Raw genomic sequence first — 14,983 nt, 5'->3', positions numbered from 1 at the left:
CGGTGCTTTCAATTTCCGCTCATCCAGCTCAAGGGAGGGCAATGCTTTTCGACAGCAGGAATCAGACATTTGTGATCTACCATCATGCACTTCCCGAGTCAGTTTTTCCTCTAGTGTATGCCCATCTGGGAGCATGGCTAGTAGTATACAGCCCAGAAATATGTCAGAGACTGAAACACCACATCTGGATTCTGCAAGATGTTTTGCCCCACATGCCAGTCCGAGACGCTCTGCTAACCAGGAGCCGCAGCAAGATGGTGATGGACAGAAACATTAAAGTCCATGGTAAGGCAAGTCCCTTTTGGCAGCATGGAGCAGCACTCCAGGAGGCACCATCGGAAGAGGCATGCTGGACAGGGCAAAAAATCTTAATCGTATCAAACTAGCAACTCTAGATACGATCACAGTGAGTAGTTTTGCCTGTCGACTCCGGTTTTTCCCTCCACGTGTCTTTAATAAATGTTTTGTTCAAAATTGTTGATCGCTAAAATGTTGATTTGGGGTTTTATTCAAAATCAACACATTGTACACATCTTAATCTTGTATAATTATACACATATTTCTGTGGCTCCATAAGAACAGTGCCAAATGATCACTGTCCTTAAACAGATGGGATGAATACTGACCTGGCAAGAGAATGTAAGAGAATAAGCACAAGACCATACTTCTTTCTGGAATGTGGTGTTTCAAACCGTTTCCATCCAACGCACTCACTAAAGACTTATATTTTACTGTCTCGATTGCCTCGGTTTAAAAAAAGTTGTCTCTTTCCCTAGCCACGGATCAGATCTTGGACCTGTTGTGCTGCTCTGGTCTCGACCCCTGCCACTCACAGGCTTGTCATTTGAAGCTATTGTGAAGCCATTTGCTGTTGTTGTGCTCTCCTGGATCATCTCTTAGCTTGACAATATAAAAGTATTTGCCAAAAAAAAAAAAAACATAGGTCAGCATATTCCACTGTAACACATGGGGTTCCTCAGGGATCAGTTCTATGACCCCTGCTAGTCATTATTGACCTTCAACCACTTGACAATATCCTCCATCATTACGCTGTCCAATTCCACTGCTATGCTAATGATACCCAGTTCTACATTTCTATCTATGCATGCACTGGTGACATCACAGATCTCGAATAAACGCCTTGGTAGGCTCCAAATAATTCAGAACTGCCCTGTAATGTCACTTGTTACATTTTATTTATTTTTAGTGTGTGTCTGTCTGTATTGTCACTTGTAACCCATTCACCGATCGCATCACCCCCATCCTTATTTAACTAGACTGGCTCCATGTCCAATACTGGATCGACAACAACATCCTCTAGCTCACCTTCAAAGCCCTCCACAGGCTTGCCCCCTCCCATCTCTGAACTTATGTGATTGTACAGTTCGCGAGAACTGTACAATCACCTTCACAATCCCCACCTTCCTCCTCTGCTGGACTCCTCTGCCTTCCTCTCTGGAGTCGAGAGGAAGCCTTGCTTTCAGCTGCAGTGCTCCTAGGCTATGAACATTTCTCCCTAAATGCATCCTTCAGCTGGACTTCCACCTTCAAATCACACCAATCAAAATTCATCTGAATTGGCCTACACTGTTCTTTGAGCTTTTAAGTTATATTTTAATACTGTATGTTTTGCCTTTTGTCAAATTGTGATGTAAGGTGACTTAAGTGTAAATAATATGTATAATTAGTTTTGATAAAGCATTTCATATTTGTAAAAGCGTCTTTTCATGTTTTTTTTAATGCAAATTTGAGTAATTTTACAATTGGTTGAAGCACTGCTGTCTCTTCAACGTCCCTAAATTATCTTGATTTATTCTTTGGGTCAGGCATTTGCAACAGCTCATTATACAGGAACAGCAAATACAGGAACGGCAAATACATCATGTGTTTTGTATCTTTTATCTGTAACTAAATGTGTTCATTAAGTTGTCCATGGAGGTAAAGATGGCTAAGAGGTAGAAAACAAATCTATAATGACCTTAATAATCCAGGTCCAATGGAATTTCCACAGGTTTGTGATGCGGGTAAACAAATCAAGGCCTATTTTCTGCACATCTATCCATCAGCTCTATGTTTGAGCAGAGAGGTCTACTAGCCGAAAGGCCTCCATAAACTCATTGATATCGATGCTCCCGTCCTTGTTAAAGTCAATGCTCTGAGCGAGGTCTGCTATGGCTTCATCACTGATCTCAGTCTTTAGATGGGAGCTCAGGAGTTTCCAGGTCTGACGGAACTCCTCAAATGAGATTAGACCTTGAAGGAGACAGAAGAAGAGGACATTTGTGTATTTTAAATGTATGTCAGCCATTTATAGAGGACTGACAGCAAGCCCCCTTTAGAAGAGGGGTACTATATTCCCATCAACTAACAGGCTTGGAGAGTGGGTTAGATCCAGGCTAAGGTGCTTACTGACCTGAATGATCTGTATCTATGATTCGGAAAATGGTTTCCAGGTTGGAATGGTTTTTGTACATGGTCTCCAAGATACTGGTATCAGAGATCTGTCATGGAAGAGATGAATGATGTTTCTGAATGTGCATGGATAATATCACAGATTAATTTCTTGTTCTGGATACTGGTTGGATGATGCAGACCTCTAGCTTGGGCTCAGTGATGGACAGTTCCCTTATCCATTGCTGGTAGTCCACTGCACCATCCTGGGTGCTGCTGACGAGCTGTGGCCGCAGAACCCTCCAGGGCAGACCCAGCTTCAGTACTTTTTCCGTGGCACTGGCCCAGTGTTTCAGAGAAATCATCCCTGGGACACACAGGGGGCAAAATGTTTGGAGTTTAGAGCCATGATTTACATTCTGATATACTGCCACTAGATGGCGGTAAACTCCTACTTTACACAGTTCTGGAGGCGGAGGAGGTTTAAATCATGTCCCCAAACTGAAGCTAGAGTCCTCGATGTATTTAGAAAAAGTGGGCAGTATATAGTATGCTTATATTTTAGTTTCTTTACAAACTATCATAAAATAGCTTTTGAGTTTTAGCAGCTGTTTTCCAATACCTGTGTTATCGCAGTCAAATTCCTGGCATGCACTGATCAGATCAGACTTATGCATAAACAGTTGTTCCCTCAGAGCTTGTAGAGCCGATCTCTCCGTCCACCCAATACTGAAAAAACAAGTGGAAAAAGTCTTTATTTTACTGAATAAATCTTTATCGGTAAACACATACTGGCTAATCTGGACGCGCTCCCTCATGCATCATTGTACACAGTGTATTTGTTTGTCTTGATGTGTCAAAGCTATCTGATAAATTGGATTGCTCGCATGATTGGAGTTCACACTTCTGCTGACCTCCCACTGATCTTAAAGGGCCTTGACCTAAAACAATGCATACATTTCCCCCATCATTTACCATTACCTTTTTGTATTTTAACCTAAAACCTAAAACTACAAACTATATCATCTTGCCTTTGTCTTAGCGTGAGCTCTCGGGATGTTCGGCTAGCCTGGTACTGAATGCAATGGGGCACCAGATCATGGCCCATTCTGATGTAGGCTCCTCGGTTACTGCCCACCTCATAGTAGTTAGACGCTGAAAAGATAGTCAGCACCTGGACACAAGGGACAGTAAGAAAGAAATGCTTGATTCAGCAGTGAACTTCAGGCTTTCCGTCCAAAATCTCTCCCTCACATCTCAACATTACCTTGCGGTCGTGGCAGAACTCATAGCCGTCCTGCTTGCACTCGTGGGACCGGATGAGGAGTTGGAGGTTATGTCTTCTTAGCACATCTTCGGTGACATCCGGACCCCAATAGCATCCTCCTCCGCGCACCTCATTGGGAATGCAGCCATTTTGGGTCATGGGGTCACTCCATAATAAATCCACCATCTGTTTGGCGAATGGAGATCGACTCCAATTAATCTCCAAATAAAGAATGCGATCACTCAAAACCAGAAAAAAACACTGAAATTCACTATTGTTCCCATCTTTTACTTGTTTCCACTCATCCTCTTCCGTGTCTCCAGACTCTGAGTGTGAGGAGTCTGACTTCGATTGGCCTCGATAGATCTGCTCAAAACCAGCCTTTCTGCGTCTCCTCTGGAGCTCCTCCTCCACCGACCAGGTAAGACAACCGCTCAAGGACGCCGAACGAGTTGGGAGGTCAAGTCTTTGACCTGGACCGGAGCTCTGGTGACTCATAGAGCAAACTCGACGGCGATTCTCTGCTGGTCCACAGACCTTTTCACCATTCTTGTCCATCTTCAGAGACTTACTACCAGCGACTGCCTGCTGGCTCTGCTGGGGTGGTCTGAGAACTGATGCGTACTGCACACATTCGCAAACAGATGAGTAGACATTTAACACACAGACACGTGACTGGATCTTTAAGGAGAAGGATATTGCTAGAGCAATCTTACTTTGTGTCGCTCAATTCTGGATATGAGCTTAAGGTCTGTAGTGGCAGAGATCCCTCCGTGCACAACCAGCACCTTCTGATCAATCACAGTGGCCACAGGCAGCCAGCTGAAGATCTTCTGGAACAGATTCAGGATCTTCTTGCCATGAACCTGTAGACCAAGAGAAGGTTACTGAGACTCACACACACGTGGTTAAAGGACTATGACATTCTCATTCAGGTATGACATAACGTCCAGGTGAAAGCAAAATGAACAACCCCTACCTTGTATTTTCCCAGAACCTCTTTTGTAAAACCGTATCTGGAATAAATTCACAATAAATTAGAAAACAACTAACCACCTATGGGTAATACTAGTAAATCTACATTTATTCTCAAAAAATACCTGAGGTTAACCATGTGATCCTCATGGTTCCCTCTGTTCAGATGGACATCATTGGGATAAAGCAGCAGGAAGGCAAACAGGATAAGCAGGATCTCCAAAGAGTTTTTACCACGATCCACATAGTCGCCATTGAAAACATAAGGTTTCTCCGAGGAGGGCAATCCATTCTGGACAGGTTAAGTTACAGTTAACTGAAATTGAATTATAAGCTGGTTGCCTGGTGTATTAGTGTAGTGATGTACCTTATAGAATACCAATAGGAGATCTTCAAGGTGTCCATGTAAATCACCTGGGAAGAAACAATTATAGTATAAAGGGCGAGAGGCAATATTAAAATACAGAATGCATGAAAATGTAGGAGTGAGTATCACTTGTGTACCGCATATGGTGATCTCCTTGGTGTGGCAGGTCGAGACATGATTGATGTTGGGCAGAACTCGCAGAAGTCTCCAAGTTTCTCCAAGAAGCTGCAGAACGTATCGCGAATGAAGCTGCTACTGGGGAAAAACAAATAGAATGGAATGTGCTCTGCCACTTGTGGTTTTTAATTATTGCCTGTACATGTGTGTGCCTGAATATTTCTACCCTCTGTGTACATCACATGCCTGTGTACCTACTTGTTTGTGCTTGAACGTTTCTACCAGCTTCGATACCCCACAAAAAGTCATGGGAAAGTTGAGATGAGGGCCAGTGTAGCAATCAGAAACCTCAATGCTGTGGTAGGAAATGTATATCTCCCAATCTGTGGCTTGACAAATTCCATGCTCAAGGTAGATGTGAGATATAAGATTCCCTAACATGGGAGGCAAAGGGAAAAAAGAGAGAAAGGGAGCTCAGGAATCATGCCAGCAGGGAGGAGAAACTGGAATTAAATGATGACAGCTCAGTGAATTTCAGGCATCGTCTTACTTTGATTGTTGGCCGGGGTGAAGTGGTCCATCAAGTAGCTGAAAAAGCTGTGGAGCTGCATGGACAGAGTTTTTTATTAAAGGGTGCTAATAGACAGATCTCCATGTTCATATTTTCAAATCAGTGCAAAGCCGCCTGTCAGCACTATGGCCAGCTTGCATAAACACAGCATCTTTCCCTGAAATGTGGGGAAATCAGACTGCAGAAACGATGTCCGATTAGGCTGAAATTCAACTCTACAAACCGTCAGGTACGAAAAAACTGGGGTTAGAATCGTACAGTGTCTGTCTGAAAACATTCTGCTTTATACACACATTGAAATTCATACTGCTGCAAACTGGCTGACCTTAATCTGGTCCTGCTGCCCTGCGTATTCTATAGACTGGAAGATGTTCCACGTGCATCTGCGCCTGATCTCCAGCCGTGCTACATACTGACGGTACCAGCGCTGGATCAACAAAGCAGCTCTGATGGCTAATGGAGTAGACCAGGAAAATATTTACTTTTTGTCACTTTCAAACATTTAGAGATATTGATGTTTAACAATACTGTGTTCCATTTTTTTTGGTAAAACTCACCAGTGGCAGCTTCAAGGATTGCATTAACATTTAGGAGAGAAAGTAAGATTTACTCAATATTGCTAATGGAAACCCATTTCTATACATTGGAAATGCATTTTGAAGTTAATGGTATCAGAAACATATTTACCTGGACATGAGAAGCTTGCTAAGATGACATAAATGACAGTTAATACAATAAAAATGAGTCCATTAATACAGTCAGTGTATAAATGTACATGTATGTAAAGTTTTTAACGTGCAAACCTCGACTGGTCACTGTTTGATTGCTGGTGCAAGTTGGACCTCTTTCTTGCTTCCTCCGCTGGAACACTGGTTTAACCATGCCACATCCCATGACCCTTTGCTCTCCTCACTGTCAAACAGTCACATTCACACTGCACATGTTTGGGTGGGACGGTATTTCAGAATGTTTGCAATAAAAAAATGTAATAGAAGGAAATGTTTGTCCCCTTTCACCCCCAAAAACCCTAAAATACTACAAGGCCTTTATTTGGCTGCTCAGTCATTTCACTATGACATCATTTAGTGCAGTAGAAAATCTGAATATAACCTGAATCTATAAGATTTCCCTCTTAAATCTTTGTGACAGACTGTGCCCGTCACTCCACCACCACCACCAGTAAAACAAAGCGTTTACACCAAAGTATCTTTATTATCTGACTAAAGAGCCTCTGTTCTCACCGCCAGCAGCAGTTCCTTGTTTGGTAAAAAGGACCTGAGCCAACCATAGGCTGTCTTTGATATGCCCGTGTGGCACACAGGTGTATCCAATTTGATTTGTTAGTTGAAATGATCTGTTTTTGGGTAAAGTACCTGTATGGTAATGAGGATAACTATGAGCAGAAGTATTATTGGTTATCTATCTTGAATGTTTTTGATATTGTTTGGCTTGCCAGCTTTTATCTCTGAAGGTATTTTGTTTCTCAGTTTTTCTGACCGTGTGTGAGTGGACAATCTCCTTCACTTCTTCAGCCAAACTACCCTCATACAGGACCCAGATGTAACCATCTTAAATGACAGCTATAAAATGAAATGAAATTATTAACACATGAATTAAATAGAAACTCACCAGAATGGCACAGCCTTACCTGGAGAGGTTAGCTTTCTTTCATTCCCCTGGCTCACTTCTTCGTCATCTCTGCATACAAAATACAGATAGGAATTCCATCGTTCTTGTGGTGGTTGTGTTGTTCTTGGATCGGTGAGGCCTCAGACGCACCATCTGTGCCTGCAAACACACTGGCCAAGGCTGGTGATGAGCAGTATTGGTAATTGTCTTGTCTCAAACCTCGTGACCACTTGAACAAAACAAGATGTAAGTAGATTAGGATTACATTTTACTATGGCTGGCATCTATGCAGAATAAACAGATAAAGGCTCTTATAAAGGGCAGCACCTGTTTAGATAGTTGGCCTGATGATTCAGAGAGGATGCATCATCAGTATGCTTCATATACTGTTGTTGATGATGCTTAAATACACAAAATATGGAAGCAAACAAAATGTAACTGTTTACAATTGTTAACTGCTACTAACAATTTTAACAAGATATTCAATACAAGATTTTTCATATTCTATGTATGCAAATGCAAAATACTTATTTCTCAAACTATTTACAAACTTATTTACTGATTTTCTGGTACTGAACTTACAATAATGACCTTGTCCCCAATGTTATGCTGTGAAATCTGCAACACTACAATAAATGAACTGAAACAAACACTGAAACAAAATATCATCTTGTCCACCTTCCCCTGTCTCTGTATCTTGAAACAAATTTCAGCAATGTCCTTTGTTTATTTGAGGAACATCTGCAATATGAATCCTCCCCGATGGGCTGTTTGTGTATAAAGGCCCTTTGTGCTGACAGCCGGCAGCAGCTGCCAATGGTGTAACTTCCCACAGCACTACAACAAGGAAGTGGTGGGAGGTGTCTGATACTCAAGGACTTCACTCATTCATGTGTATAAAGCTCCTTTATCCCACACTGACCTCAGGTGTGACATACAGAAGTATAAAATGATGTATACCTATATACAGTATAGTATTATTATTATTATAGCATTAGAATACTATGTATTATGTAGCAACGCATAATAGTAGAAGCTGCTTATTTATAAATGTATTAAATCAATTCTACTGTGGTTTCTACTGTGAACACATCATAGACACAATGTTTCTTTAGTTGTATCAGTGATCTTTTAGTAGCAAAGGCTGAGAGTAGCTTCCTTTTCTAGGTCCACATGGCCTTCGCACTGATAACATTTTTAAACAACATTAAATCATTTTGTACAAATATCAAACATTGCCATTGAATGGTTGACATCGCCCAGCTGGGTAAAACATCACACTGAAGGTGTTGAATTTTGAATGAAGGCGAGTGATTGATTGATACTGCTGAATGAATCAAACCATAGGCAGTGTTTGCTTAAAAAAACAAAAACAAAAAGGATGAGGCTGCAGTTTTTTCCCCCTGGAACTTTTCCTGCTCTGAGACGTTGAGACGTGACTGTGAGGCCTGAGATTAACATCTTCACACTGTTGTTAAGACTTGTTGGATCCCTTACATAAGATCATTTGTGTTGTCATGCAGTGTTTACACGCACTTCAGTAACCTGATTAACCCCCACGTTTCTGGAAACCGGATTTCCATAACCAGGTTAAGTGACTTGGTTAACACACATAGATCTGTGATAAGAGTTTTAACAGCGTGCATCTCCGTGGCAACTTTAGTTTAAATAAAAAAGTTTATGGAGACTAAACAGCAGCACCGACAATAACAAATAATGCAGTAATTTCTGCAGGTAACTTAAACTACCACTGGTGGCACATGTACCACAGTTTGAGAACCCCTGATCTAAATAGTTCTAGTAATTTTACTCAACGTGGAATTGCTTCACAGTTTTCCCAAATTTCCATTCAATTCAGTGAATGAGGTGATCATGATGGCATCAACATTTTAACACTCATAAGAACAACTTTTCACAATGGGCCATTGTATTACAATACTTGTATATTTTACTGCTAATATTGTTGAGGCTTTGAATGATTCCTGTCTACAAAGTTACAATGAAAAAACATGACACTAATATTAAATATTGTCATATTGTCTGTAAATACAACTTTCTACAGGTTTGAAAATATGTTGATGATGATACCTCAGTTATGTCATGTTGAGAACCCTATGTCTATTATGTCTACTACTTTGCCAGTCTTGTATGATCTTGTACCAAACATTCCTGCATCGTGTTGAAGAATTATGCTTTGAAAGTTATTCTCTCTTCACTGGAGCATGGAAGTTAGCATTTGAGGCCTCATGGGAAAGTTTCCCCTGCATTCTGACCCAGTTTAGGCCTGAGTAGGGAGAGGCCATGCGAGGACATGAGGACACCGTTCATCGGTGTCTCTGATACTTCTGGCTTACAAGCAATTTGAGATATTAACATCACCTGCAGGAGCATAATTGCTTTGTGTTAACATTTCTGCCCTCCCAAATTCTGGCCTTGAACCACAACTGCACAGAAAACAATGTTGTTATTATGTTTATCAGTGGAGATTTCTGCCTTTCATGTCAGTTCAAAAATTTGCCTGAGCTCTAAAAAAAAAACTTGAGAGATAACCATTCATCAGTGAATGGCCACCTGGTGTGTTATAGCTTCAGCTACAGGAATTCAGTCTATCTTAACTTTAGGTTAATGTTTATACGTATGTATATTTGTGTAAATAATGATAATGATACTGTATATTAATGGTGTGACAGTAGTTATGTAATAGTCTGTGTTACGTTTGGTTGAGAGAAAGCAAATCAACAGGTCAGGTGCACAAATTATTAATCATTATTGTTATTTATCGGTGATTCTCCTTGTATTTGTGTTTCTGTCACTTATAGTAATTCAGTCATGCACACTGTGACCGTGGTATGTTCATATACATACCACATTATTGTGTATGCATGCCTCCCCCCAGTGTCTTGTGTCGCTCTGTCTTTCTCTGTTGGATCATCCTCCTTGTTCTGTTTCACACAGAACACGGCACAAGACAACAATGTTAAGTATCTCAAGGTCAAGCTGGGGTACAGGAAGATAAAAAAAAAGGTTCCCAGGCTGTGGCAAACAAAATCTCTTGCAGCATCCTGCATCGGTCACTACTATTTCGCCCTCCAACGGATGCATAGAACCTCAATCCACCTCAGCCTTCATCCTACCAAAGCCTGATTTGAAATTAGTTTTATTACGGTTCGACAGCATGTCCACCATGTCCTTTGCGCTCTTCAGCATGACGATGTTTCTGGTTTACTCAATGGTGATTGCATTTGTCTTGCATCCATCTGGAGAAGAACCAGCGACCCCAAGGCACAACAGGTCAGTATCAAACTTCCTTATGCAACACAATGATTTACATTATGTTGTTTTCGAGCTTCAGCAGCATAACTAATTATCTTTTAAAACAACATTGCTTCTTCTTGGAGCAGGCAAAGGTCTACATAGCTGCTTCCAAGGTTTCTTTCGGGGAGGTCAGATAGCATGTGTGCATAATCACCGGAGTCATGTCTACGTGCAGGTGCCATGTTGAGTCGGTGCATTCCATCAGGAAGGGGCTCCTGAGGGAACTCAACCTGCAGACTGAGCCTCAGCTACCTGCGGGCGGCCTGGACGGCATCAGGGAGCAGTGGAAGAGCACATTCAGTACCATCGCTCACAAAGCCAAAGGCAATCCAGGTACAAACAGATATTTTACAATCAGCTTCTAATAGTGCACACACAATGCTTTTGTTTCATCTTCATCTGTAACTTCAGCCACTTATGTGACTGAATCTCTAATGTTGCTCCAGTTCCAGCTCTCTCTGTGGCACCTGCTGCTGGAAACAATGCAAGCCTGCAATGTTGCACCATAGCCTCTGAGATCGTCATGAGAGGTGCAAAGTGTTTGTTTGTGTGTCTGCATTCATATTTATCCAGGCTGTGATGTAACAAAGCCATAATCTCTCCTGTTGCATCCCTTTTTACATTTGACAGACCTGGGCTGGGACAACTGGGTCATCTATCCTGAGAGCCTCACCATTGTCAAGTGTACAGCTTGCAACCCTGACCACACTCTGCGCTGCCCAGCCTCTCACACAGACACCCAGGAGGCCCATGATCAGGTGCATACACATTCCTCAACAATAAGACCAGTACACAGTTTTCTTTGTGTGCCAGGAGGCTGACTTGGTTACCAATACACATACCTGTTCCCACTGTTGTGCTGCCAACATGAATTATCGAAGGCACTCCCCATTTTAGCTAGCGGCAGCAGAAATATGCTCCTAAATATGAAGCATGCTCTATCTGAACAGTTTTCTTTGTCAGAAATTAGAAATGTAATATTCTGCAGTCTATCCTCGACTTTTTGGGTAACAACACTCACATGGATTTGTTTTATTGACTGATAATGTTGCTGTTTTCTTATCACTCTGCTTCTTCTCTCTGTCTCATTCTGGGTCCAGATGCCATGTTGTCAGCCCACCTCCCAGAAAATGGTGCCCATCCTCTACATGGACGAACTCAGTGCCCTCGTCATCTCCTCTGTGCAGCTGAGCAGTAGCTGCGGCTGTGGGCTTGGCAACCACCAGCTGCCCAGTGAGGAGTAAAGTTTTGGTTTGTAGTCTTGCGTAACTTTTCGAGGCACTTGGCACACACATTGATGAGCAGACACAAAATATGTTCCAGAAGGTTCCATGTTAATGAGCAATGTGAAACACAGATAAACACAAGCACACGCATCTCTGCATAACATAAATGCTTTTGCAAACTGGTGTAATTTCAGTGTGTATTCAACGACCTACATCAGTCTCTCCCTAACAATTCGGTTTGTAATTCCTGTTATTATCCAAGAAATCTGTCCATCTCCTGTGTATTTTGTTATTGAGGAAATGAACAACCTTTGACATGTTAATTCCTGTAATCCAGGTATCTGCATGTACAAAGATCTGGAAACAGTTGGGTAAAGAGGAGTTGACACAGCAGTTGATACATGAGGTCAGTTTAGCTTTAAACAAATCTAATGGGCGTACTGAGCTATTTAAAGTGACCAACCACTACTGAGTGTTCCCTCCAAAAATGTTTGACCAGAGCCAAATTCTCTCCAGGCCAGTTGGCTTTCTTCTCATTTGTGGTAGAATTGCTGCCTGACTGTTTATCTCATCTTAAACAGAATCACAATAGATATTGTCTTTAATATAGGGAAAGCCCAATGTGCTAATTGTAAACCCAAACATAAACTCTTTTCTGTAAATGCAATGAGAGTGAGTTACTCAGAAGTCATGTCCAGTTTTGTGGAAAGCAGAATGTTAAAAGCAAAAAAAGCAAGCAAATAAAGGAAATTCTACATTGAGTTTATCATTAACATTGTGATAAAGAAACATTTGATTTTTTTGTTCAGTCATCTCATTTTAATTCCCTTGACAGCTGACACACTCACATATTATATACATAAAGCATGTTTTGGTTGATATATTACTAAGTTCTTTTTTTTACTAATGCAATCTCACCACTCACTTTTGCATGTATTTTTGATCATTCTTTTTCATAATGTGATATGTTATACACTATAACTCATCATGAATGAATCAGCACCACATTTTTTAAAGTTTTTATTGTAGTTGTGATGTTGCATCTTGATCATTTGTATGGATTTTGTGACTGAATAAATGGATTAAGATCACGCTGTTTACAGTCATTAATGTGTTGTGTTTCTTATCAAAGTCATCACATATGCCAGCAAACAATAGTTTGCATGTCAGTCAGTTCCACAAAGTTCTGCAGGGAGGAAAATAGCACAGGGAGAAATGTTGGCAGGAATCCTGACACACCTCAGGGGAAGAGTATCTTGTTGCGCACTTCAGAGGAGGTCTTCAGCATTCTCACTTGTGCTGCATGCAATTTAACACGGAAATCATACTGACCCCTGTTGCAACTTATTCTCTCTATTCTCTTTATTTAGTCAACTAGCAAAATATCGACAGCATAAGACAACTGCAACTGCCAGATTGTGAGACCTGGACTACAACTCATCTTTGGGAGTATTTTTAAAAGGTTTTTTCATTCTGGAGATGATGTCCAGATATTTCACAGTCTGGGTGACGTGTGGCATTCTGTCCACACTTCTCCTGGCCGTGGGGGCTATTGAATGTTCAGAGAGGGCACCTACGCTGAGTTTGCTCCCCAACAGGAATGAATTACCAAGTGAGTGCTTGATGGAGTGCAGTGGACTAGTGTTTATCAAAAAAATACAACTTCAGGATAATCACAATATACGCCTCAAAGGTTCCACAGAAGGTAAGGAAGACATTAACACTCATGCAGGATTGTGTTCATTGACCTGATTTCTCAAGCAGACACGATGAACAAGTATTATCGGCAGTGAATGTTTCTGCATTGCTCCCTGAGAGATATAAACCTGTTTTATGATTTGCTTTTCTAAACTTCTTTCTCCTCAGCTGATCTTGGGGAGTACTGCTGGCCTACAGAGCTAAAGTGCACCATTGGAGAGAGCTTTCAGAACGCTTTTGTGGTTTTGCCTGTGGATATGTCTGCCGTAGGACAAGAACAGCTGGAGCTAAAATCCACTGCCCCCACTGCAGGCACATTGGATGTACACAGCAGTCCCACCGTGATTGATGATAACTGTGGCCTCCGTTATGATGTCACACACCACTTCAACAGACCGGACACAGGGACAGTATTCTGCATACAGATTGTCACCCAGCAAGGCCTCCTGGGAGACAGATTGATTAAATGTCCACCCTATCTGGTCACTTTTTGGCAAAGACCACCAAATCAGTCTAATCGAGAAGGCAGAGGGTAGAAAATAAGGACTGACCATACAAAATACCATGTGGCAGAATAAGCGTGATTCTATATAGTTTATTTAAGCTGCTAACCAATTATAAAAGAGTCAGCTATCATGAGGGAGCCTTAAAAGAAATGGAATCTAAACATGCCAGTGCAGTGAGGTAGAGTAGAAGAGGGTTTAGGCAATGAAAGATTTGCAAATGTGTCATAGTTAATAGAAAATGTACTTTTGTGAGCTAGATTTTTATATTCATGGAATATTGTGAGATATTTGTTTGTTTTATTTTCATCTAGGCTCATCATAGGTTCACATTTACTGCAAACATCTCTTGTTTAATACGTATTAATATTATTATTATTATTAATAATAATCACTATAGTCAGAGCTGTAAAGTAATCCATATACAGCATATACATCCATCCTGTAAGCATATACTGTAAATGCTGTAGGAAAATTGTCAAGACAAATCCTCTCTTTTTTTTAGTAGATACTTGTATTTGTTTATTGTGAGTTTAAGCTGTTTTACCTTTGATGAAATTTTGTATCTGAACATAAAGGCCGATGTGGGTCAATTATACATTTGCATGCATAAACCCATCTTTGCTGTGCACCAAGTAGACAATGTGTAAAACTTAATTACTGCACAGCTGTATTGATTCAAAAGAGCGATGGAAAAGTTCTCTGGAAAGATATAAATATGAAGAGTTTTTATTGGTTATTGTGATGGCACTATGAAAGCCTTTGATTTGCTGCTTCAGTCACAAGTGTTATATTCAATGAGAAAAATTAAATAATGTTCAATCATGATCTTAATATAACAGTGCATCATGTTCTTCTCATCATGTCCATATTAAAGATTCAAGTCGTGTGATATTAACAATAAATTATACTGGCACCTATTGG

At 40.9% G+C, this 14,983-nt stretch overlaps 2 protein-coding genes and 2 long non-coding RNA genes across 4 annotated transcripts; 2 read left to right on the top strand and 2 right to left on the bottom strand.

Moving 5' to 3' along the window:
- Positions 1–1,764: 1,764 nt before the first annotated feature.
- ppef2b (protein phosphatase with EF-hand domain 2b) lies at positions 1,765–6,343 on the bottom strand. The gene is given in 16 exon segments (XM_076158423.1): positions 1,765–2,253; positions 2,414–2,501; positions 2,595–2,758; positions 3,014–3,120; positions 3,423–3,565; positions 3,659–3,844; positions 3,950–4,282; positions 4,375–4,524; positions 4,638–4,674; positions 4,759–4,925; positions 5,001–5,047; positions 5,138–5,255; positions 5,376–5,551; positions 5,668–5,722; positions 6,014–6,141; positions 6,331–6,343. Coding segments are annotated over 16 exon segments (2,097 nt in total). The 3' UTR covers positions 1,765–2,068.
- A 1,048-nt stretch (positions 6,344–7,391) lies between these two features.
- LOC143007058 (uncharacterized) lies at positions 7,392–8,077 on the bottom strand. Its single transcript, XR_012964350.1, has 3 exons — positions 7,900–8,077; positions 7,645–7,718; positions 7,392–7,546 (listed from the first exon to the last, which is right to left on the bottom strand). It is a non-coding gene; the product is annotated as an uncharacterized LOC143007058 (long non-coding RNA).
- Positions 8,078–10,397: 2,320 nt separating this feature from the next.
- gsdf (gonadal somatic cell derived factor) lies at positions 10,398–12,854 on the top strand. Its single transcript, XM_076158431.1, has 5 exons — positions 10,398–10,608; positions 10,808–10,965; positions 11,079–11,162; positions 11,263–11,390; positions 11,733–12,854. The coding sequence occupies exons 1-5, from the start codon at positions 10,493–10,495 to the stop codon at positions 11,874–11,876; spliced, it is 630 nt and encodes a 209-aa protein (XP_076014546.1). The 5' UTR covers positions 10,398–10,492; the 3' UTR covers positions 11,877–12,854.
- A 188-nt stretch (positions 12,855–13,042) lies between these two features.
- LOC143007070 (uncharacterized) lies at positions 13,043–14,980 on the top strand. Its single transcript, XR_012964351.1, has 2 exons — positions 13,043–13,563; positions 13,725–14,980. It is a non-coding gene; the product is annotated as an uncharacterized LOC143007070 (long non-coding RNA).
- The last annotated feature ends 3 nt before the right edge of the window (positions 14,981–14,983 follow it).

The sequence above is a fragment of the Genypterus blacodes genome, unplaced genomic scaffold, assembly GCF_046128005.1.
Source record: "Genypterus blacodes isolate CSIRO-AG114 ecotype Tasmania unplaced genomic scaffold, CSIRO-AGI_Gbla_v1 ptg000077l_1, whole genome shotgun sequence".
Lineage (NCBI taxonomy): Eukaryota > Metazoa > Chordata > Actinopteri > Ophidiiformes > Ophidiidae > Genypterus > Genypterus blacodes.
The sequence above is the reverse complement of the archived record's forward strand: the minus strand, read 5'-3'. Positions and strand labels throughout refer to the sequence as shown.